The sequence below is a fragment of the Rhinatrema bivittatum genome, chromosome 2, assembly GCF_901001135.1.
Source record: "Rhinatrema bivittatum chromosome 2, aRhiBiv1.1, whole genome shotgun sequence".
Taxonomy (NCBI): domain Eukaryota; kingdom Metazoa; phylum Chordata; class Amphibia; order Gymnophiona; family Rhinatrematidae; genus Rhinatrema; species Rhinatrema bivittatum.
Genome location: NC_042616.1, coordinates 354,950,268 through 354,975,365, shown reverse-complemented (window position 1 = coordinate 354,975,365; position 25,098 = coordinate 354,950,268). Strand labels below are relative to the sequence as shown.

At 42.1% G+C, this 25,098-nt stretch overlaps 1 protein-coding gene across 6 annotated transcripts in view; it reads left to right on the top strand.

The window, feature by feature from the left end:
• TEX10 (testis expressed 10) overlaps positions 1–25,098 on the top strand; it is a 678,603-nt gene that overhangs the window by 56,933 nt on the left and 596,572 nt on the right. For 5 of the 6 annotated variants that reach the window (XR_003854633.1, XR_003854635.1, XR_003854634.1 and 2 more), the window contains exons 2-3: positions 329–1,032; positions 15,494–15,740. The exons of the other annotated variant lie outside the window; for it this stretch is intronic. Coding sequence is in view for 2 of the 5 variants with exons in the window: in XM_029589916.1 (XP_029445776.1) it covers positions 329–1,032; positions 15,494–15,740 (951 nt within the window). In the remaining 3 variants the exon portion in view is untranslated. The remainder of the gene's footprint in view (positions 1–328; positions 1,033–15,493; positions 15,741–25,098) is intronic. 6 annotated transcript variants of the gene reach the window in all.

Genomic DNA, 25,098 nt, shown 5'->3' with positions numbered 1-25,098 from the left:
ACTGAACACTTGTAAATTCATTGAACTGTATATCTGAGCAGACCAGACAACTTCAATGTGGCTTCAAGTTCAATAAATGGTACTTTTCCTGTATTTCATAAATACTGATATTATAAGTGGATATTAAGAAGTCAGCTTTATCACTAAGCTGTCCTTGAAGCCTTAATCTTATTAAAATATAGATATTTAGCCACAAGAAATATTATTTGCTGATGTTTAAAAACTAGTTCTATTAAAGGGTAGGTATTTAGATTAGTGGAACATAAGATTAGTAAATGTGTATGTGTATATATATATATATATATATATTTATTTGTTTTTGTTAAAGGATCTCTTGTCACAGATGCATCACTACAATGCTGGTGTGAAACAGAGTGCGCTTAATGGTCTCAAAGAGCTGCTGTCCTTCCATCCATCGGTGATAGATGTGCACCTTTCCAGTATAGTAAGTGAGGTGGCTGCTGTGTTTACAGATAAGGACGCTACTGTAAGAGCGGCTGCCATGCGCTTTTTACAGTTCCTGGCTCCCAAAATACCAGCTGACCAAATAGCTCCATTTTTCCCTTTGATGAGTGCCCATCTCTCTAGTGCCATGACTCACATTGTTGAAGAGATTCAGGAGGACTCTCTGAAAATCTTGGATATTCTGTTGAAAGAATACACGGCTCTTCTTATTGACCGCAGTAGCATGCTACTTAGAAATTTTGTAGAGCTAATCTCTCACCAGCAGTTGTCAAGAGGAGTGAAAAGTGGTGACAAATCTTCAGCTTGGACCCTTTCTGTTAACCCAAATCATAAGCTCACCTCCCAGCAGTGGAGGCTGAATGTACTGATAAGGCTTCAAAAGCTCCTTCAGTCTTTAACTTCAGATGAATTGGAGAGTGATGGGCCCCTTGAGCAGAGAAAGAGTACCCGATTATGCAGGGCTGCTTTGGATATCATCTGGGAAGAGCATGCAAGCGGCCAACAGCAGATCCAAGTGTATGAGCATGGTAGCTCTCGGCCATGGGTAAATTCACCATTCAGGCTAAGGTAAGGCTTTATGGGCATCTAAAACTGCATTTCCACAGTTCAATGTTTTTGTTTTGTTTGCAGTGAAAAAAATGCATATTTCGGTTTTATTTTCCTTGTTGATTTAATTCCTGAGGAAAATTTTTTTTTTTTTTTTGAAAAATATTTATAAATGTTTGGTTTAGCCAATTCAATTGAGGGTTCTTAAGTAAATCAGGATGCCTTGATCTCATCTTAATAATCTAAAGCATGAGTGTAGCACATCCTGCCTCTTGGCCTTTTTGGCTAAGATAAAATTTATTTATTTATTTATTCTGTTTTTTTTATACCATTGCACAAAAACAAATTCTCCACGGTTTACAGAATACATTTAAATTAAGAACATTAAGAAAAGGAATAAAAAATACATAATAAAATATTCAAATATAAATAACTATAAAACTGCCTAATATATTGTCTGAGTCATAGGCTGAGGTTGGTTCCGTCTTGACTAAGATCAAGAATTGAATTAATATGGTGGGTGCGGTAATGTTCTACATCTGACCCTGCTCATGGCATGCAACTGTTTGGATCCTATGGTATGTGAATGTATTTCAGCTTTGAAGTGCCTGAAAGTAGAATTTAAATAAAATAAATACATCTGGCTGAACTGGGAGGAGTGAACTTCCCATTTGGGTGGGGGGTGGGGGGGGGGGGGGAAAGAGGCCAACCTGATATCTCATAATAGTCTTTATGTAATTCCTGTGCCTTCAGTTTCATCTTTGTTGAGAGAAAATTATATTAGCAACAGTCTTCTGAATATTATTATGTAAGACTTGTATTTCTTGTAATCCTATGTCTTATCTGCTGAGCTCAATCATTGTAGCAGCCTTAAGTGACTAAGCAATCTTAAACTCTTAATCAGAACTAGTACTAATGAACTTGAATCAACTGCACTGCAGAAAAGGAACTCTTTATTGTATGAATTAGCTATTACACGTGGATGATGTCATCAAATGGTACTGACATGGACCCAACTATTGGATCTTAGTAAAGACCGTGGACATGGCCCGATCTCTTGAAAATTTTTCTACTTTTTTGGAGCCTAGTGCCTGTGTCTCGTTGCTTCAAATTTTTTTTTCTACCATTGTCTCAGTGGCTCATCAGTTGGGGTCAAGGTGGAAAGCCTCCCCCTCTTGATCCCGCAAACAAGGGAAGGCTCCCCCCCACCTTGTAGTGGCCTCAGGAACCTCCTCAGGGCAGAGATTGTGTGCAGCAATAGCTGGTGATGCTGAGGAGAGCGCTTAAATGGTACAGGAGACTCCCTTTGACCTTGTCCCCCTCAGATCCAAAGACTCCATTGGAGCAGGCCCTCCTCAATGCTGAGATGGGACAGGTGTGCAGGTGCCATCCTTGTTCATGACGTAGAAGATCATCATGGCACTGAGTCATCTGTTTTATCTAGATCTGCAGCTGACCAGCATGATGTCCTTGTCATCTTCGCAAAGTTTGCATTCCAAGGCTTGGTCAATTTGTGTACTGTGTAAAATTGCTGCACTATCAGTGATGTTTGAGTAGAGCATTTCAGCATGAGCATCAAAGAATCCCATGATGAATGTCATGATGCATAAGGTCTTACTGGTATCTATAGAGTAGGGTGCTGGTTGACAAAGTGTTGATGCAACCGGTATAGAGTACCTTGGAGCTAACTGCCATTACAACATGGTACCCATAGTGCTTGTTTCTACTTTAAATTTGCCAGCAACTCTAAGTGAGGGTGAGTCAATCTGGGTTTCTTAAGCAGATGGAGCTTCTCCAGCTCTGCTCAGAGACTGTCCCCCAACCGCATAGGAGGCATGTGAATATGAGAAGCTTGGGAGTGAATGCCAAGGTGGTGGCGTGATTACAAACTAGCTGACTTGTAGGAGACAGCATGTGATGGTAAATGGAACCTGCTCTTCAGAGAGAAAAGTGGAGAGCAAAAGGGATCGGTTTTGGGATTGGTTCTGTTAAATATCTTTGTAAATGACATAGAGGAAGGGATAGAAGTAGATTATCTATTTGCAGATGATACTAAGCTCTGCAACAGAGTGTACATGCCTCTCAGTGTTCCAGTGGGAACACTGAGAGGAGAGGATCACCTTGCTGGTGGCTGAAAGGAATCAGTAAGTTTTTGCTTGGGACATTGTCTATTTTGGTTTTTTTTTTAAAGTACTGAGGCAAAGTTAACTATTTGGGAATATTATTTTGTCTGTTTGTGCCTTTAATAGTCAGGCAGTGAATAAACAAGTTAGACTGTTTGTATTTCTAGTCAGTCAATAGGGTAGCAGTAGGTAGTGTGTTTATTTTTAAAAGTCTGCAGAACTGAGTGTTCTCCAGACTTTTAAAGAACTGAGTGTTTGTATTTAATACTAACTGAGTGCTTGTATTGAAACCCCCCCCCCCCCCCCCACAAAAAAAACAAACAACAACCCAAAAAGTAGCCAGAAGCTAGAAATAAGCTAGGAGCAGTGTATACCTAAGTAAAAAAGTTGAATAGTTCAGCTCAGTTACTCACCTTGGAAAGGTGTTGAGGTAGTGTGATTGGGTTTGAATAGGGACCAACATTTGTTAATCAAGAGAGCAGTGAGTCACTCAGGTTGACTAACTGAAGTTAGACTGTTTGTATTTACTCTTTCGGATAGTAGAAAGACTAGGGGGCACTCCATGAAGTTAGCATGGGGCACATTTAAAACTAATCAGAGAAAGTTCTTTTTTACTCAACGCACAATTAAACTCTGGAATTTGTTGCCAGAGGATGTGGTTAGTGCAGTTAGTATAGCTGTGTTTAAAAAAGGATTGGATAAGTTCTTGGAGGAGAAGTCCATTACCTGCTATTAAGTTCACTTAAAGAATAGCCACTGCCATTAGCAATGGTAACATGGAATAGACTTAGTGTTTGGGTACTTGCCAGGTTCTTGTGGCCTGGATTGGCCACTGTTGGAAGCAGGATGCTGGGCTTGATGGACCCTTGGTCTGACCCAGTATGGCATTTTCTTATGTTCTTAGAGAATGAAAAGTGATTTAAGAAAGTTTGAAGAGTGGTCGAAGATTTGGCAGCTGGGATTCAGTGCCAAGAAGTACAGAGTTATGCATCAGGGATGCGGTAATCCAAAAAAGCTGTATGTGATGGAGGTGAAAGACTGATGTGCAAGGACCAAGAAAAGGATCTTGGGGTAATAGTGTCTGGCGATCTGAAGATGGCGAAGCAATGCGACAAGGCGATAGCTGAAGCCAGAAGAATGCTGGGCTGCATAGAGAGAGAAATAACCAGTTTGAAAAATAAAATGCTAATGCCCTTGTACAGGTCCTTGGTGGGATCTCATCTGGAGTGCTGTTCAGTTCTGGAACCATATCTCATAAAGGATAGAGACAGGATGGAGCCATTCAAAAGAAGGGTGACCAAAATGGTGTGGTGTCTGTATCGGAAGACTTATTAGGAGAGGCTGAAGGATGTGAATATGTATACCATGGAAGAGAGGAGGTGCAGGGGAGAAATGATACAGACTTTTAGATATCTGAAAGGTTTTAATGTTGCATGAACATTGAACCTTTTTCATTGGAAAGAAAACAATAAAACTAGGGGTCACAATATAAACTCCAGGAGGGATGAGTCAGAACTAGTGTTGGGAAATATTTTTTCACAGGGAGGGTGGTGGATTCCTGGAATGCCCTTCTGGAGTAGGTGGTGAAGACAAAAAATAATTAAAGAATTCATAGGGGCATAGAATAAACCTTGTGCATCTCTAAAGGCTAGAGGAAGGAAATGAAGAAAAGTATGCATGGTAATAAGTTACTATCCTTAACAGGAGGCATGGAGATTACCACCCTTATTCAATAAAGCCTTGATGCTTTTAATGCAACTACAACATTGCTCCTCACTTTGGCAGGGGGAAAGAGGAATTGGATTCAGATTACCATCAAGAGTGCCCCCAACTTCTAGCGTCTGTGGTACTGATATGCAGACATAAGGGAAAAAGCACAGGACTGCTTCTACGGCCAAGTCCATAAGCAAAGCATGACAACCAGCTTTCTCTGAATTTTCAAGAAAGCTCATCACGCAGTAAAAAAAAGGCTGCTAGCAGAAATTTTTATGAGTTGTTATAAGGCTTGGGGATAACTGCAGAGTGACAGTTACTGCCCTTAAGAGAAACATGAGAGTAGCCTGCTCAGAGTGGCAGTTAATACCTTAAGCTTGCTGGGCAGACAGATGGACCTTTTAGGTCCTTTTCTGTTACCATGTAAGTTATCCGGATCAAGTGAAGAATTTGTCTCCTTAAGCCCTGAAGACCAAAGTAGGAGATTATAACCTTTCCTGTCCAAGATGGAGGAAATTTTCCCAGAGTGGGGCAGCTCCAAATTCTGTATTGGTGCATACTTCACCGCAAGAGCTTCCAGTATTGGGAGTAAGTCCTTACTAAGAAGTGATAGTGGATTCTTCTCTTCCAGGGAATCCCTTCACGAATCTGAAGGTGAGGATGGTGGGCTCTTTTTGATCTGAGTTTCTCCTGGATGTTTCCCCTCTGGACCAGCAGCCTCTCTCATTGTCATCATTAGGGTCATGGATTAATGTTCATGCATGATTAGAAGTCCATCTGATCCCCTACCAGACTTGCTGTAGTATAGCTTCCCTTCGAAGGATCTCTGCTACTCCAGCTTCTTGGGATAAACTGAAAGACTCCAGTATTGGAAAAGAAAAGAACTTGGAAGCAGACATCTTTGGGCTCCTACAGTTTATTCACCCCCTGCAGATTTTGCGGCTATCCTTGTTCACAAACTTCTCCAGGGCCTTCAGATGAAAATATGGCATATGCCATATTATGCTTTCTGGTAGTCTGGAAACTAGACTTGAAATGTAGAGAGTAGGCCATACTGGGATTTGGGTCAATCTGATTTTAACGTAGATAAGCTGCTGAATTAGCCATGCTGTCAGGGTACGTCTTCTGTGCCACTAGGTGGCGGAGCTCTCTAAGATTAGTAAAGTCTTTCAGCTATGTGCTCCCTCCTGTATCTTCCCGTGCCTGCCTGAGGTTCCTCAGTCCACTTTTTTTCCGCGTGACGGTTGACACGCGGAGCTCTTTTCTCCTGTGAGGTGTAAAAAAAAAAAAAAAAGGCTATCAAACCACAGGAGAGTCAATCCAGCAGGATGCCTCAACCAGGGTTTAAATTCTGTGCCTGTGGCAAGATTATGTCTGTCACTGATGGCCACATATCTTGTTACTTATGCCTGGGTTCAGATTATGACCAGGCAAACTGTGAGGACTGCGGCCGCATGTCCCCGAGCAGCGTCAGCAAGCTGCCATGATCCAACAACTAAAAACAAGACCATCGGGCTCTTATGCCCCTTCGGAGGCCTCCACAAGATACTCCCCAGGCCCAAAGAGGAGAGAAAAGTTCCCTTCTCACAGAAGGGCAGAAGGGCTTCTTCAGTCGAATACCCCCCCCCAATCGGAACTGTTTTCTGAAAATGATTTGAGCAATGTTATGAAGGTATATTTGCAACAATGAATAAACAGTTTATGGATCAAAATGTTAGAATTTTATCTGATTTAGCTCGAGTTACACAGGAAAGGAAGAAGGGTTTCTGGACCTTGCGTCGGGAAAACTGCACTCTTGTACTTTCACCAAGATTCTTGTCTTTTTTTGATCTTGAACAGCTTTGTGCTGTTGTGATTAGAACCAAAAAATGCTTTTTGGTTCTAATCCCCTAGACATAACAGCTAATTAGTCAGTCTAATTATATATTTGTAGGATGTATTGATAAGTTCATGCTATGGCAGTTTCTTGTGCTAGTTTATCCTTTATTTCTCCTTATTTTCTGCCTCTTATTATTTTGGTTTAACGAGATTGAAGAGATGTGTTTTCTTTGTTAACATAATTGCTTGTTTATTATATTTTCAATCATGTGTCTATTACAAAGTTTGGTGCTTTGTGAAAAATTAAAAATTCAATTAATATAAAGCTAAAAAAGAAAGGCACCAACAACACAAATTGGGGCTAGAGCCTCCCTGCTCTGTGCACTCTGCAGAGCATTGTGTAGGGTATGTAAGTGGTTTTTTATGTTAATTCTTTTTCTTTTTTTATTGGTTTTCAGTAAAAAGTTTAAACGGATACATTTGTTACGCACGCCAAACAATAGCAGATACGTTTATCATTTTTTAACATTATTCCCTAGAGCAGTGGTTCTCAACCTTTTTTCGGCCGGGACATAACTGAACATATGACCATCACGGGGCTATATGTAAACATACATTCTGCATTCACGGGAACCCCCTTGACCCCTAACAATAGATGCAGAGCAGAACTAGGGCATTACCCATAGAACTCACCATGCAAAAAAAAGATATTCTGGTTCTGATGACATCTCAGTAAAAGCAAAACAAACTCCCTTTACTACCAGGCGCAATAGCCCTCCTTATGAAAAGGCAATAATTTACCACTAATGCATATCCTATTGCGAAAACACAACAAATAAGATTGATACAATTGCCTACATGCTAGTAAAATACCTCACCTTGGGCACACACCAAGGTACTTGGTATTTTACTTTCTGTACTTGGTGAACCTACCTTCAAGTACAGAAAGACCACACATTATAAATATGGAGACAAACTGGAATGGAAAACCAAAAAAAGCCACTCTGCATGCAGTGCAAACCTGGAGAAATGGAAAGGGAATTATAGCACCTAACACAGTCCCAGGATCTGCAATAATGCACAGAAACTAATCTGCACAAAGTTACACCTGCATTATGGAACACTTAACAACACTATCTATGAAAAGGCAACACTACAAATATTAAATCAGGTCCTAAACACTAATACACCTCCTATTAGGAAACCAAAAAAGCCAAGCTGCTATAGATCCCCACACAGAAATAACTGTAAAACTATATTAATAAATGTTTCAAAACAATTGATGAACAGAATAAGGTCAAACAATTAAAACTCATAAAAATTGTCCAAATATCAATAAAATATTTCAAAACAGCAGTCACATCACATAATACTCAATAATTAAAATGGCAGTCAATCAAGAAAAATAAACTTAAAATGCCACCTTTACTTACCCCTCTCCAGCAACTCTCCTACTCCTTTCCCTTGAAAGCACATACCAGGAGCAGAAGCGGCTGCTGAAGTTCTGTCCTCACAGTCCTCTTCTTTAGGGCCCACAAGTCAGTCACATACACACACACATCCCAATTAAACCCTACGACCAGTCGCTGTCTCACACACAGACACCAGTCACCTCCCTGCCCAGATTCTCTCTCTCTCTCTCACACACACACGCCCCAGTCACCTCCCTGCCCAGTCTCTCTCTCTCTCTCTCACACACGCCCCAGTCACCTCCCTTCCCAGTCTCTCTCTCTCTCTCTCACACACGTCCCAGTCACCTCCCTGCCCAGTCTCTCTCTCTCTCACACACGTCCCAGTCACCTCCCTGCCCAGTCTCTCTCTCTCTCTCTCTCTCTCACATGTCCCAGTCACCTCCCTGCCCAGTCTGTCTCTCTCACACACATAACCCCAGTCATCTCCCTGCCCAGTCTGTCTCTCTGTCTCTCACACACAGAAACCCAGTCACCTCCCTGCCCAGTCTGTCTCTCTGTGTCTCACACACAGAACCCCAGTCACCTCCCTGCCCAGTCTGTCTCTCTGTGTCTCACACACAGAACCCCAGTCACCTCCCTGCCCAGTCTGTCTCTCTCTCTCTCACACACAGAACCCCAGTCACCTCCCTGCCCAGTCTGTCTCTCTCTCTCTCACACACAGAACCCCAGTCACCTCCCTGCCCAGTCTGTCTCTCTCTCTCTCTCACACACAGAACCCCAGTCACCTCCCTGCCCAGTCTCTCTCTCTCTCTCTCACACACATAACCAGTCACCTCCCTGCCCAGTCTCTCTCTCTCTCTCTCACACACATAACCAGTCACCTCCCTGCCCAGTCTCTCTCTCTCTCTCTCACACACATAACCCGTCACCTCCATGCCCAGTCTCTCCCTCTCTCACACACATAACCCGTCACCTCCCTGCCCAGTCTCTCTCTCACACACATAACCCCAGTCACCTCCCTGCCCAGTCTCTCTCTCTCTCTCTCACACACACATAACCCCAGTCACCTCCCTGCCCAGTCTGTCTCTCTGTGTCTCACACACAGAACCCCAGTCACCTCCCTGCCCAGTCTGTCTCTCTCTCTCTCACACACAGAACCCCAGTCACCTCCCTGCCCAGTCTGTCTCTCTCTCTCTCTCACACACAGAACCCCAGTCACCTCCCTGCCCAGTCTCTCTCTCTCTCTCTCTCTCTCTCTCACACACAGAACCCCAGTCACCTCCCTGCCCAGTCTCTCTCTCTCTCTCTCTCTCTCTCTCTCTCACACACAGAACCCAGTCACCTCCCTGCCCAGTCTCTCTCTCTCTCACACACAGAACCCCAGTCACCTCCCTGCCCAGTCTCTCTCTCTCTCTCACACACAGAACCCCAGTCACCTCCCTGCCCAGTCTCTCTCTCTCTCTCTCACACGTCCCAGTCACCTCCCTGCCCAGTCTCTCTCTCTCACACACATAATCCCAGTCACCTCCCTGCCCAGTCTCTCTCTCTCACACACATAATCCCAGTCACCTCCCTGCCCAGTCTCTCTCTCTCACACACATAATCCCAGTCACCTCCCTGCCCAGTCTCTCTCTCTCACACACATAATCCCAGTCACCTCCCTGCCCAGTCTCTCTCTCTCACACACATAACCCCAGTCACCTCCCTGCCCAGTCTCTCTCTCTCTCTCTCACACACACATAACCCCAGTCACCTCCCTGCCCAGTCTCTCTCTCTCTCACACACACTTTGCTTAGAGCCCCAATGCTGTGTTCCCCTTTCATTTTGCAGTGGCATATTTCCCAGTGCTGCCACTGCCTTCTCAGCCGCACTGAAGCAGCAAACATTTATTTTAGAATAATATGCCACAGCACTCAAGCCTTTCTTCTGGCTGTCAGGATATTCCTAGGCTCCCGCGGCCCCCCCAATCTGCCTACTTTTACGGCTGCTGGGAGCTCCAATTGCCCCATCTGTAACCAGCATGGCTGAGTGCCACTTTGACTTTAAACGCGGTTCTGCCACGCTCACTGTTGCATCGGGGGGATTCCCTGGAGCAACCGGACTCTTCGTGCTTGCAACTCACTGCCGCTTTGGGGAATCCTTATCACGGTTCCTGGCGTGGCTGGCCTCTTTTCTTTGTGGCTTGCCGCTGTGTTTAATTTCAGCACTTCCATCCCATGGTGGCCACAGGGTTGGGCTTGTTCATCGCCACGGGCCTGGACACTGCCACTCCACCCAGCCCCCCTTCTTTCTGTGCCACCGGCCAATCAGAGGATTCCTCCTCCCACTGGCAGGAAGAACGGAGGAGGCTTCCAATTGGCCCACAGGCTCAGGAAGAAGGGGGGAGGTTTTCCATTGGCCTGCGTGGGCAGGAAAAAGGTAAAGGGAAGTATAACTGGGGTTGTGGGACATCGGGAGCTGCAACACACCAGCTGGTGCTTGGCGACACATTGGTGTGTCGCGACACACCGGTTGAGAAGCGCTGCCCTAGAGGATTTGACTGAAGAAATGAGGTTACTTTAATAGGTGCAACATTTCTGCTTGGGGGTAACATACATGGTGTGTCAGTTATCACCCTTAACAGAAGGCATGGGGGTAACCTGCACGGAGCGGGGTCCATCAAGCCCAGCATGCTGCTTCCAATAGTGACCAGTCCAGGTTACAAATACCTGGCAAGTACTCAAACACCAAATAGATCCCATGCCGGTAATGCCAGCAATAGCAGTGGCTATTCCCTAAGTCAACTTAATAGCAGTTTATGGACTTCTCCTCCTCAAACTTATCCAAACCATTTTTTAAACCCAGCTACTCTAACTGCTCTAACCACAACCTCTGGCATCAAATCCCAGAGCTTAATTTTGTATTGTTAAGAGAGAATTTTCTCAGATTGTTTTAAATATGCTATTTTGCTAACTTCATGGAATGCCCCCTAGTCCTTCTGAAAGAGTAAATAACCGATTCACATTTACCCACTCTAGTCCACTCATGATTTTATAGACCTCTATCATTTCCTCCCTAAGCCATCTCTTCTCCAAGCTGAACAGCCCTAACCTCTTTAGCCTTTCCTCATAGGGGAGCCATTCCTTCCTCTCTCTCATTTTGGTTGCCCTTCTCTGTACCTTATCCAGTGCAGCTATAACTTTTTTTGAAATGCGGCGACCAGAATTGCACACAGTATTCAAGGTGCGGTCTCACCATGGAGCGATACAGAGGCATTATGATATTTTCTGTTTTGTTAACCATTCCCTTCCTCATAATTGCTAACATTGTTTGCTTTTTTGACCGCTGCAGCATACAGCTGACGATTCCAATGTGTTGTCCACTATGATGCCTAGATCTTTTTCCTGGGTGATAACTCCTAATATGGAATCTAATATTGTGTAATTACAGCATTGGTTATTTTTTCCTATATGCATCACCTGTCCACATTAAATTTTATCTGCTACTTGGATGCCCAATCTTCCAGTCTTGCAAAGTCGTCCTGCAATTTCTCATAATTCGCATGTGGTTTAACTACTCTGAACAATTTTGTGTCAACTGCAGATTTGATCATCTCACTTGTCTTACCCCTTTCTAAATCATTTATAAATATAGTTGTGAGGGTGGCCGAGCAGGCTTCACTCTCTTGGAATCAGAAAACATGCTGTCTCCAGCCTTTCTGAATTAATATTTACTTTATTCACATTAAAACTGACACAGGGCTGAGAAACGCTGCCTACCTTTGTAGTTTTCAGCTTACTCCCTTCTGGAGAGGTCAGGGCCTCCTGAACGCAGCTGGGCTTATCCACTTATGCTCCCCAGCTGGTCCCACCCTCTGGCCTCTCCCATGTCTTTCAGGGTCCCTCCCACAGAGCTCACTCCCTTTGTGGGAGTCAAGGTGGACCAGACAGCTAGCCTGGTCCAGCACACACAAAAAGCGGGAAAACAGTATCACTGTGTTACAATATTAACAAAGCACTGGTCCAAGAATAGATCAGAGGCATTCCATTGTTTACCTTTTTTCAATGAGAAAACTGCCAGTTAATTCTAACTCTCTGTTTACTGTCCTTTAACTAGTTTGCACTCCAGAAAAGGACATCGCTTCCTATCCCATGACTTCTTAGTTTTTCTTAGAAACCTCTCATGAGTGACTTTGTCAAATGCCTTCTGAAAATCCAAATACGCTACATCTACTGCCTTTATCCACATGTTTATTAACCCCTTCAAAAAAAAAAAAAAAGGCAGATTTGTGAGGCAAAACCTCCTTTGGGTAACTCCATGCTGGCTGTCTCTCATTTAGAGATGTGCAAAGCCCGAACCTTTTGGTTTGGGCTTTGTTTTCGGCCCGCTGCGGGAAATTTCGTATTTCCTGTGGTTCGGGTCTTTCAAACTTGGGGGATCTGAAAACCAAATTTTCCCGAAATTTTGTGAAAATTTGGCTTGGTTTTTGGGTTCCCCTGAACCAGGATGAATTAGGCAATTTCATTGAAATTGCCTAATTCGTCCTAAACGATTGCACATCCCTAGTCTCATTAAACCATATTTATCTGTGCTCTGTGAATTTGTTCTTTAGACTAGTTTCCATGATTTTTCCTGGCACGAAAGTCAGGCTCACCAGTCTATAATTTCCAAAATGACCTCTGGAGCCCTATTTTCCTAGCGCCCAGACAGATGAATTCAGAATCAGTGGATTATGCACCTCTACCAGCAGATGGAGATGGAGCAAAACTGATGTCACAGTATATATACTCTTGCAGTGACATCAGCCTGCCAGTATTCTCCATCTCCAGCAGATGGTGGACATGCATCTCCCTACTGGGGATTGCTTCAAGTTTTAGAAGAAGAAAACAAGGAAATTTAATTTGCCCCCTCTCCTGCAGTGATAAATGGTCCCTCCTCCAATTTAAAATTCCTTAGGGGATTTCTGTGGTCCCTCAGATCAGTGTGTTGGTCCGGGAGCTGGTGTGGACTTAGCTGTAAAAAAACAAAACTAAAAACAGCTGACAAGTGGGTGCAGGAAGCTGAGCATGGTGGTGACAGTATTTACCCTCTCCCCCTGCAGCTGGAGATGATGCTTGTACTCAGCTGGGAAATTGTGTGAGAAGAGAAGGGGAGTTAATTAGGGATTCTTCTCTCCCCCCCCCCCCTCTTTCTGGTCTCCGTGCTTGGCGAGTGATCTGACGATTGATCCCGCCTCTGGTGATGATCGGGGAGGAAGCCTGGTGGGTTGAGCAGCCCTTGAAGCCAGGCCTCGCTCTGAGACTTGGCTGGTTTGCTGCGTGGTAGGCTGTAGCAGTGCCATCACATGCTTTTTGTGCGCCGTATACTGCCTTCTGCAGTTCTGTTGGATCATGATTTGTGTGCCCGTCCGTGCAGCCTGTTGTGTGTGTGTGTGTGTGTGTCTAGCTGGGCGCCCAGTTAAGAGCATAGGAGCGCCTACCAGGGTACCTAAATTGTGCGCGCATGGACATGCCTTTTTTATGCTCATATGTACAAATGCGCTTGTTTTTATGCGCATTTTCTGAGTGTCTTGTTAGAGCTCAGTTGGGAGCTTATTTCGGCACAGTGTTGTGAATTTACTTACTTATTTACTTATTTGTAGAGTTTTATATACCGTTATTCGGTAGAGCCATCATAATGGTTTACAAAATATGCAATTATCATACAAAATATGCAATTAGCATACAGTCAAATGGAGTTAACATGGTAGTTGGGAACAGTAGAGTTTTGTGACCAGTAAACATTTTTTCTTAGTTGAATGGCGCCTGTAGTAAAGTAAACTAGGTGCCTTGCCCTGTGTGTACTTGTCATATTTGGGTATCTCAATCTGGCACTGTTGGGAGGCTTAGGGGGAATTATTCCCCTTTGATTTTACTAAGCCCGGTTCTTGCCAGCCTGGTGTGGGAATGGAGAGAAAGCTGATAGAAGGGTCACCTTATCTTGGGGGCTCCACTAACTTGTCGTCAGCAGGGGAAGGTAGTTCAGAGGGCTCAGGACACCTGCCCCTGGGCCTTGGCATGGTTCCTTCTGACTTTTCTGGGGTGGAACTTTTTCAAGGATTGTAATCCTTTCTTCAGGTTCAGTCCTCAGTGTGTTTGACCTTACAGAGTTGCAATCTTTCAGAGGACTGTACCTTTCGTAAGTCTCAGTCCTTGTGTCCCAGACAGCCCAAATGGGGCGCGGGCTCAGGTAGTGTAATCTCCTGAGCCTCCCAATGAAAGTTTGTTGATCCACTCCCGGGAACAGGAGATAAGGGGGTGCCTCTCTTATCAGAGGGGGGTCAAAATCACATTTGATCAGTGGGTCCTGGAGGTGATACAAGAGGGATGTGCGATGGAGTTTCGCAGTGTTCCTCGTGATGTGTTCATGGAGACTCTTTGCCACTCCCTGCAGAAGAAGCAGCCAGTGAAATGTACATTATCAAGGCTCCTCAGTCTGAGGGCTGTGGTCCCCGTGCCCATGTCTCAAGAAAATACGGGGTGATATTCCATTTTTTTCATTGTGCTAAAGAAGGAAGGCTCTTTTTGACCCATCCTGGACCTCAAAGGTGTCAACCATCATCTGCAGGTGAAACATTTTCGCAAGGAAACCTTACCCTTGGTGATAATGACTGTGCAGTTGTGGGAATTTCTGACCTCTCTGGATCTGTCCTAAGCATATCTTCAGTGTTCCCTGCTGTCTTGGTGGTACCCGCAGTTTCAGGACTATTTGATTCAGCTCCACCTGCCGATGGAGGTCTCCTCCCAACTGCAGTGGTGACTGTAGGCGGATCATCTATGGAAGGGAGTTTCCCTGTCCCCACCGGACTGGCTAGTACCACTGATGACAGATGCGAGTTTCCTTGGTTGGGGAGCTCACTGTCCTTTTTTTATATTCTCTAGTTTAGTCCTCTCGTTGCAGCGATGGTTCTGGGCCACAGGTCCAACCTGTAGTTATCACTCTGAGGCAATGATTATCACTCTCCCCACCCCCCTGACTATGAACACTGCCTCTGCAATATCCCTAGCCCCAACCGACCCAGGGAGTGGAGGAATTGACCCAGGGATTGAACTAGGGACTTGGTTCATGGTAGTGCTCGGCACTTATCAACTGAGCCATAAAGCCAGCTTCCTCTGGGTCCTTCTTTTGAGGAATATGGCATACATAAGAATATTTGATTAATGAAGTGACTCACAGATGGTGGGTCCTTGATTCTACATTATTTTTTCTATTTCCTTATGTACTTGTTCTTTTAGGTCACATTGACTGTAGTTCTTTTCATTTATACCACAATTGTTTGTTAGTAATCCAACACAAATGCCCACTTCTGTGTCAGAATTAGTTAAAGAATCTTTTGGCATTCCATTACTTTTTATGAATGTTTTTCCTATAATCACTATGTTATACGTTCTATTTTAGATCCCTGGTTGGTATTACAAGTATCATGGATGAAGGGTTGTCTTCAGCTGAAAATCTAAAAGGGTTCATTCAGATGATAATTCCATTACTAATTGAATGTTGGGTTGAAGCCTCTCCTGCACAGCTTTCCAGTGCTATTTCTGGAAATCTCTTAGAACCAGAATCCCATCAGCTTATGCAGCAAGTGCTGAGTATCATTTACCTATTGTGGAGGCTGGCGGAACAGCAAGACAATATGCACAAAATGGTAAGAGAATGCAGAGGAGCAGTTTGTTCCTATGTTTTTTACATTTATACGGAGCTGCTTAAGTACTGTCCCTGTATGGTGGGCATGAGAGGAGACTTAATGCTTAGTTTTATTTTCACAATGCACTATGCCTATTAATTGTTTTATCTTTTTGTATTTGTTGTTCTAATTGGAGTTCACATTTTTGTTGTATTTTTCTTTAACCTCTCTTCAGTGTTTTTAAATTTGTTTCCTTATATTTAGATTTGCAGATTTCATTGTGTAGGTTTTTCCTCATTGATATTTAGTGGTTATCCTTGCTCTTTTCTTTTCTTGTTTGTTTCCATATATTGATTGATTTTTTTTTTTCCTGCTCTCATTTTAATATGTAGTCAAATTCTATTTGGGTTATTCTCAAGATATTGTGGTTTGAATGTTTAAGTTTTTGTTATGTATTTGTGATTGGTTCTTTTGTTATCCACACTGATTAAATGTATTTGGATGCTGTGGAATACAGTATTTTAAGTTTGTTTGGGAACTCTTTATGTTGAGAAATTCTTGATTTTTCTTGTGTTTGAGTTATAGAGAGAACTTATTTCAAATTTTGGGTTAATTGCTTGTAAATTTAAATGTTTAAAAAATATTTATTAGCTGCATATAACTATTTTGGTCTAAACAGTGTACAGAAAAACACAGATCAGCATAAAAACTATAAGGTTTATAAACGCATATAAAAATGAAACATAACTAGACTAAAACAGAAATTTCAATGCAAAAGTGCTAAAACTTAATATTTGTTTAAAATATACATATCTTTTTTTGAGTTAAAAAATATAGATAGTTCTGAAAAAGATTGGGTGCTATCCAGTCATTTGCACAGAGTGCCATATGTATAATTATCTGTTATGGAAAGGTTTAATATGTGCATGTGACACAAAGACCTCCTAGTGTTCAGAGAATGAGAATGGCCTCAGGAAGCTAGCGTTGGGGTAGATGAGGTAGCCAGAAGTGTAGAGAGGAGACCCTCAGGGATATAGTAGAGAGATCCCATCTGCACTTTAGCAGCCCCCTGTACTGCTTTGAAGGAATAAGGTCACCAGGAAGCAGATCACCTTTCATTGGTAGGAAAGTATACAGTAGCTGGGATTTGCATTCCAAGTGACTTGTTTATCCTCTTGTGCGATGGATGTATCTTCAAGGGTATATGCTCGAGTGTAGGGATAGAACTGTTGATTCGATCATTAGAAATTTAGTTAGAATGTGTGTGGCTGAGAAGATTTTGCAGTGAAAAAATGTTTAGCAAAGGACAACAGGAAAATAGAGACAGTGTATTTCTTATGAATAATAGCCTTTATTTCTTATTTCTTATGCGCATAAGGAAGTCAGCTTAGTAAGTCTAAAGGACTGACTTAATTTGTGATTGAAACGGCCATTCTTAAATATAGTTTTGGATAGCAATTAAAACAGCACTTCTTTGATTTAGGGTCACGAGGTTACAGAGAAACATTTGTTTAAACATTTGCTATTTCAAACATTTCCCAGAGCCCTGAGAAACTAACTAAGCCTGAAGAGATCTACATTTTATAATTCCCTTCCTGGGAGCCTGTAACTTCAAAAGATACATCATTTCTTCTACTTATCGAGAGAGAGAGACAGCTCAACAGAATGCCTTAATTTACAAGCCAGCAGTGCCCCTGGACTCCTTTTGGTGCATTTCTACTGAACAGATGGCCCTAATATATTTTATTATCACAATTTCTTGATAACTAGCTTGTTTGGTGTGATAGGATTTTAGGAAGTACTTTGAAGGAGTTGGCTATCAATTTTCATGTGGGTACCAATGATATTGGAAGATGCAGTAGGGAGTTTCTGGAGACTTCTATGTAGGAAACTAAAATACAGAGCATCCAGAGTAGTATTCTGAGAAATGCTTCAAGTTCCATATGCATTGTCCTAGAAGCAGGCTGAGCTCTGGAATATCAGTGCATGATGCAATAATGCAGGGAGGAGAACATTTTAGTTTCATTAGGAACTGGGTAACTTCTTGGGAAGGGGGAGTCTAGTCCGATGGGATATGGTCCACCTTAACCAAAATGGAACTAGATCAACTTTTAAAATAAATCTTGAGGAAAGCTGACACTCAGGAGCACATGGTTTGGAGTATGGTATCTTCCAAAGATACCATTAAAACAGGGAAATTTAAAATGCCTTCATAGTAAGGATATGGAAAAAGCCATAGTACTTCAAGAGGATTTAAGTAAAGAGCTGACAAATATGAATGATTCCAAATTATTTGAATTAACTGCTTATATTAGAGAAATGTGAACAGGAATAAAAAAAATATGTAGTTGTCTATGCAAGAAGTCTAAAACAAAATAAGTTTGGAGTAGTAAAACATATGGCCCTGAATGAAGATATAGAAAGAGACCTGGTGAAAAAAGGACAAACAATGGAACATGTTTCACCAGCATACAAAATATATTGAAATGACAGAGCAGAACTCCTTTTCTTCTTCTCTTCTACATCAATACCGGAGATCACACACCTATAAATCTCCAGAAAGAGCACAATACATTGTACAAACAAAAAAGAATGGAAAATTTGAAATTAATCTGATCAAAAACTGAAACAAACACAAAAGGACTTAATAAGCACATTGGTTTTTCACTCATTAACAAATATAGACCCTTTCAACTGCAAAGTTTAACTTTCTCATCACCTTGGCATTCTACCCTCGCTTTCCTTTTTTGAACTGTAATGACACATGGAGATGGCTTAAGACCTAGATGACTCTATACTGTTTAAAGTACACAAAATGGCTGGTATTTACCACTCTCTCAACGCAATTGTGAACAATACATATATTGAAAGAGAGAGCAAATTTTTGTGGTGATAAAAATTTGCTCTCTTTCAATATATGTATTGTTCTATACTGTTTAAACCAGTACAATTCCATTGTCTCTTCATGGACCTGATGAAGAGAGGATAATTCTTGAAAGCTTGTCATAGATGTATTTAGTGCAAGCTTTCACGTACAGCTTGTTTGATCCTTAATTCCATATATCCAAGTGAACTAACATTGTGCAAATAATTTTGGTTACTAACAAGAAAACCATTTTGAAGAATTGTTTTCCTAGTGTGTAGACAGATGGACTCAGTACTCCAGTGGGTTATGCTTCCCTGCCAGCAGATGGAGGAAGAAGCAAGCTGTTGTCACAGTATATATACTCCTGCAGTGATCCCAGCCTGCCAGTGTTCTCCATCTCCAGCAGATAGGGGATGTGCATCTTCCTGTGGGAATTGCTGTGAATTTTGAAAGGAGAATTTAAATTGAGAAACGAAAGTCCTGCTCTCCTGCCGTGATACCTAAAGGTTCCTCCACCTGCTGAGAATTCCTGAGGTGATTTCCATAGTCCCTCAGTGGTGTGCCTTGGTCCAGTAGTCTGTTCCCGACTACTGGACCAAGGCTTTTGTACAGCTGAAAGGCAATGGGTGCAAGAGGCAGAGCGCAATGGTGACGGCAGATGCCCTCTCCTCCTGCAACCGGAGACAGTCTCTGTACTCAGCCGGTGAGCGCTAAACTCCTGTAAGTTAAAAAAAAAAAAAAAAAAAAAAAAAAAAACCAAAACGTTTTACCTTCAGAGACAGGGGTTTTTTAGGTCTGCCATCGTTCTCCATGCTCGGCGTCCTGTCCCAACGACGTTCCCACTCCCGTTGGGGTTAGGGGAACTGGGCAGCCTGGTGGGTTGAATGCAACGGCCCCACTAGACTAGGCCCTGCGATAGGCTTTTCTCCTGTGTGGTAGGCTGCGGTGCATTTTCGCATGCTGTTGTGCGTGCTTTCCTGCCTTCTTCAGGATGTCGGTGTGTACAGTGCGTCTGTTCTGCGCACGCATTTTACACGCTGCATTAGGCGTGACTTGTGCACACAACATTTTTGAGCATAGTAATGGGCTCCAGCGAGGTGCACTGGTAGTGCATGCGCTTTGCCACGCTTAATGCTGAGCCACCTATAATTTATGCACACAACCTTTTTAAGTGCGAGCCGTTTGAATGCACAGTTACCGCTGCTCACGGGGCTGGTAAACCTAAGCGCCTTTTTCTTGATGTTGCCTCTCATATTAGGGCTTCTCAGCCTGACCTGTCTTCCAATATGTGTTAGCATTGTTTGGATGATCAGGGAGAGTTGCCTTCCTTGGATTTTGCCAAGGCTGGATCCTCTCATTCTAATGACTGGTTACGGTTTTGGCTGGAAGTGCGCCAAATCTTGGTACTCCCTTGACTGGCTCCCTGCAGGGAGTTGGCAGCTCAGTTGGACCCGCTCCATACCTTCTGGCCTTGGTCTGGGTCCGGCTGCTTTTTCTTGGTGGAGTTTTTTTTCAAGGTTTACAAGCCTTTGTTCAGGTGTAGTCCTCCACTTTGCCTGCTCCGGTCAGGTGGGACCCTCAGCTGGTAACCCCTCCCTCTTCTATTCCTATGGTTAAGCGCCGAGGTGCTCTTCGGTTTGCCACAGGTGTCCCCAGTGGGGAGCCGGATGGCATTGATGATGAGGCAGATCCTGGTTCCTTGGAAGATGGTGAAAATACTCCTATTTTGGAACTGTATGGGTATTCAAGGATCCCATCTTTTCTCAACACCACCACCTCAACCATCATAACCTTGGAAAACGTTCTTGGGGAGGTGGCCAGACCAAAGGGTACACCCGAAATAGATAATGGCGACCTAGCACTGCAAAGCATAGAAAATGGTGTTCCAAATGAAATAACACGAGCAGTAACTGCAGTGATAACAGATCAGCTTCAAAAGTTGTGCATGAGCTCAAAGATAAAATTTTAACAGTACAGTGCAACAATTGCTATGCTGGAAGACAGAGTGATGACGCACGAGAAAAGGCTCAAACATATTGATACAAACATGGAGGCGTTGCATGCTAAAACCAGAGCTTGGGAAAAAAGCTCGATGAGCTAAAAAATCAGAGCTGCTGCAACAACATATGGTTCTTAGAGGTGCCAGAGAGTATCACTGTATTAATTGATTTCTGCAAGCACTAGCTGCCTATGGAACTTGGTGTGGAGACAGCAGGTAGGCGGATATTGGTGGGGAGGGCACATATAACTTAATTTGTTATAGTTTACTATAACAAATAGTTATAGTTTACTATAACAATTGTTATAGTAATTGATTTGTTATAGTTACCAAGTTACCTTTCTACTTCTGGCTTCTTCATCTTCCGAGTTTTGCCTCTTCTTCTATGTTAAGGTTAATGTTATAACCCTCTGTTCCTTGTAAACCGATATATGATCTGTATCATGAATGTCAGTATAAAAAAATACTAAATAATAATAGAATGGGCCCTGCTGGTCAGATTGGACACAGGCCGCGGACAGATAACAGCCTATATTAAACTGCACTGACAGAATGAAAATTCTAAATGTGAAAAAAGTTCAGGTACGAAAATAAATTTCTCATGTGCCCAGACTATGCCGCTTAAGTAATGGCAGCACAGAGGAACTCACCCCATACTGTACGCAGTTCCACAATAAAGGTATAAATTTTGCAATACAATTTCCTGCTAGATTGCATATTTTTCATAATGAAAAAGCCAAAACAGCGTCCACCAGGGTGGAAGCAAAATTGTTTATTGAGAAGCTATAAGAAGTTGTGTTGGATGGTATTCTTGAGCAAATGTGGAATTAAGCAGAAAATGGGAACTGAACTGCTGAAGTACTGTTTCTGTTGACTGGTTTTTGGGGATTTTTTTCACTTACAAATGAAAAGGAAGCCTCTTAAGCACATGAAGAAAATTTAATCACTATCCCAGAATTCTATTTTTTTTTTGGATGTTTGACTGGCCATGGTGTGTGTCTGGATCCCATTGGAGCTGGCAGCTGCTTTGTGTTACCCTGAGCTATTTTGCGCTGGTGTTGAGGTATAGTATTTAGCGTTGTATTCCAAGTCCCTAATAGCTACATGGGGAGGCTTCTATCTTTTTCAGAATCAGTTTAAATCTTTTTGAGAGATCCTTAGATGGTTGGCGAATTAAGTGCCAGTCTGAACTGTTTTGGGAAGATTTTTACCTTTCTGCTTGATTTGAGCTTTTGGGGCAGCAAGTATGATTTTAAAGAAACTGTTATGCTGTGAATTTTTCTATTTATTACACTGATTCCAGGAGATTCTTGCTACTTTGATTTTATATTAATTTAACATTATTGTATACCATTAAGATTGTTTACAGATTGACAGTATATAAAAGCAATAAATACATAAATGTTTCAGGTAGCTTACGAAAGAGGGAATTTCGATAAGGGGCATCATCTAGTTTTGGTAATTTTGATCCCCAAGCTGGTAGAAATCCTATTTTTCCAGAGTCATATCGGCCAATTTCCCTTTTAGATCAAGAGACAAAAATCTTAGCGGCAGTTTTTGCTGGTAGAGCAAGTGCTATGCTGCCTGCAGTAGTCCACGCTGATCAGACAGGTTTTATCAAAGGGAGACGCTCCTCATCAAATTTGTTGAAAGCAATATTAGCGGCTCAAAGGAATAAGACAGTCAACTATGATGGGATGCTGATCATTGGTCACTCTGAAAAGGCATCTGACAGGGTGGCATAGCCATATATGTAGTGGGTCCTTGAGGAGTTTGGGTTTGGGAGCCAATTCCTGACCTGGGTGCATCTTTTATACAATTCGCCCCAGGCACAAATTAGTGCCAATGGGGGTGAGGGGGTGTTAAATATGTTCCAATTGTTTAGGAGAGCTCAACAGGGGTGTCCCCTATCCCTATTATATTTCTTGAGTTTAGAACCTCTGGCCAATTGTCTACATAATATGGATAGTTTTGAGGGTCTGACCATTGCCAAACACAGGTTAACTGAGTCTTTTCGCTAATGACACGTTTTTTTGTTAAAAACCTAAATAATTGTTTAAATGATTTAACTATAACAATGGAGACATTTGGTGGTTTTTTTTTTTTAAATCTAAATATTAACCAAAATAAATCAAAGGTGTATCTGATTGAGATGGATCAATCAGCTACTTGGGGGGGGGGGGGGGGTAGAAAGTTTGCATTATTTCGGGATTTGGGTGTCTCACACACAAAAGGAGCTTTATAAAAAGATTACTAAACAGATTGTGGAATCTATAGCTACCCTTTTGAGCAAATGGATGTCTTCTCCATTATCGCTAATGGGAAGGTGTGCCATTGTGAAGATGGTGATCTTAACAAAATTGTTATATGGTCTGCAAATTCTACCTTTGTGGGTTCAAAATAAACAAACAACTAAAAAAATTCAAATGTTTAGTTACATCATTTATTTGGAACAAAAGTTGAGTAAGAATAAGTTATATGATCTTGTGCAGGGCTAAAAGTCTGGGAGGTTTGGCTCGCCCCAATTTGCAAATACACAATGTGACTTCTTTACTATGTTACATGCAAGACTGGATGTCACTTAAAAACAATTTTGACTCTGATAGACTGCTGGAAAACTTAGCTTGTCCTTATCACCTGGTAAATGTCCTGTATTTTGCAAGAGCAAAATTATCCACAAGTGGGGCATTGGGATTCTGGTTCCATGCATTTAGAAGTTTATACAAGCTCGATCATAGTATTTCCCCATTTATATTTTTAGTGGGTAATCCAGAATTTCCAGGGGGTATGGACCATGGGATATTTTGGACATAGACGCGGCTTTGGGTTGTACTGTCTGGGGGCAATTTATAGATCCTGAACTTGCTCAGATATATACAAATCAATTGTAGGAAAATTGGGATATTACCTTGACAATTTATTTGCTTTTCTTAAACCAGACATTACTATTTAAACTGTTTTTAAGGGGGATCAATTATTGATGTTTATTGACGAGGATGAAACCTTTTTTGAAACCATACCCAAGTTAATAAGCTTAAGACATGGGTTGATCATATTTGACAGAGGCAGGATGATAAATCATTTATGTAGACTAACATGTCAATGGGAAGTGTACTTTGGGACTTTGCTAGATCCAAAGGTCATTAAAGCTGCTTTCGCTGTACAGGTATCTTCAACCAGCTCATTTGACACACATGCACTTCAAATTAATGCACAGGAAATACTTGACAAGAGAAAAAGGAGCTAAGCTGAAGTTGTGGGACTCAAGCAATGTATGAAATGTAATTATTAATGTGGAACCTTGTGTAATATAAACTGGGTGCCTCCAAGATGCAGTCTTATTGAAGACAAATTCAAGCTTTGGTAGAGTGATTGTGGAGGACGATTCCGTGGGACAGTAAAATGATTGATTAATTTTTATTTATTAAAGGTTTTTATATAACGGCATTCATATTCTATTTAGCCAAGCCTTTCAGGACAATTAACTTATCTTCCTTTCAATATTCTCTCTACTTGCTTTTCTTCAGACTATCCCTCTCACCCATCCCTTTCTTTGCCTCTACCCCCCTACACTTTCCTATCATTTTCTTCATTTATTTAACCTTACTCTCATCCCTCTAAGATGAATATCTCAATTCCTCTGATTCTTTGATGTGCTTGTTTGTTATGTATAAATAATTTCCAATGATCATATAAGGCAAAGTTCAGACCAGAATGTTTCATCTCTTTTTACTGTTAAAATTGTTGAAACTTGTTTCACTGTATCGCTTTATGGCGAAATTGAAGTTATATGTAAACCGGTATGATTTGTATCTCTACAAGAATATCGGTACAGAAAAAATAAATAAATAAATATGTACATCATGTCGGTTTATATGGAACTGTATTAACAAGGAAAGAGAAATACATGAAACTAAGGAGTAGTAACTAATACAGGAGTAACGTTAATTCAATAGCAAGAGTAATAAGGTATATTAACGATAAGAATGGTAACACAACAGGGAGGTTATAATAGCAACATTAGAATCAAGATCGGCATGAGCAGTTACAGGTTGCTAGTGGGGGGAAGGGAGAAGAATGCATAGGAAGAAAGGAGGGCTAGTAACACACAGGGTGCGCAGAAGGGCTAAGGGGGGGGGTTGGATACATAATAGATTAAAGAAAGGCAACGGGAGGAGGGAGGGGAAACTGCGAAGAGGTGGGATTAGGCAAATGCTTGTTTGCAGAACCAGGTTTTTAGGGTTTTTTTTTTTTAATTTCTGGGTACACTGTTCTTGCCGCAGATCAGGAGGCATGGAATTCCAGATTGAGGGGCCTGCAATAGAAAGTGCGCGATCTTTCGTGGTAGTAAGATGGGTAAGCTTAGGGGAGGGTGTGTGGAGAGTACCTTTGTAGGAGGATCTGGTTGGCCTGTTACTGGTGTGGAATTGTATGGAGTCATTTAGCCAGAGCATACTCTGGTTGTGTAGGGTTTTGTGTAATATAGTGAACGTCCTACACTGGTTCAAGAAATC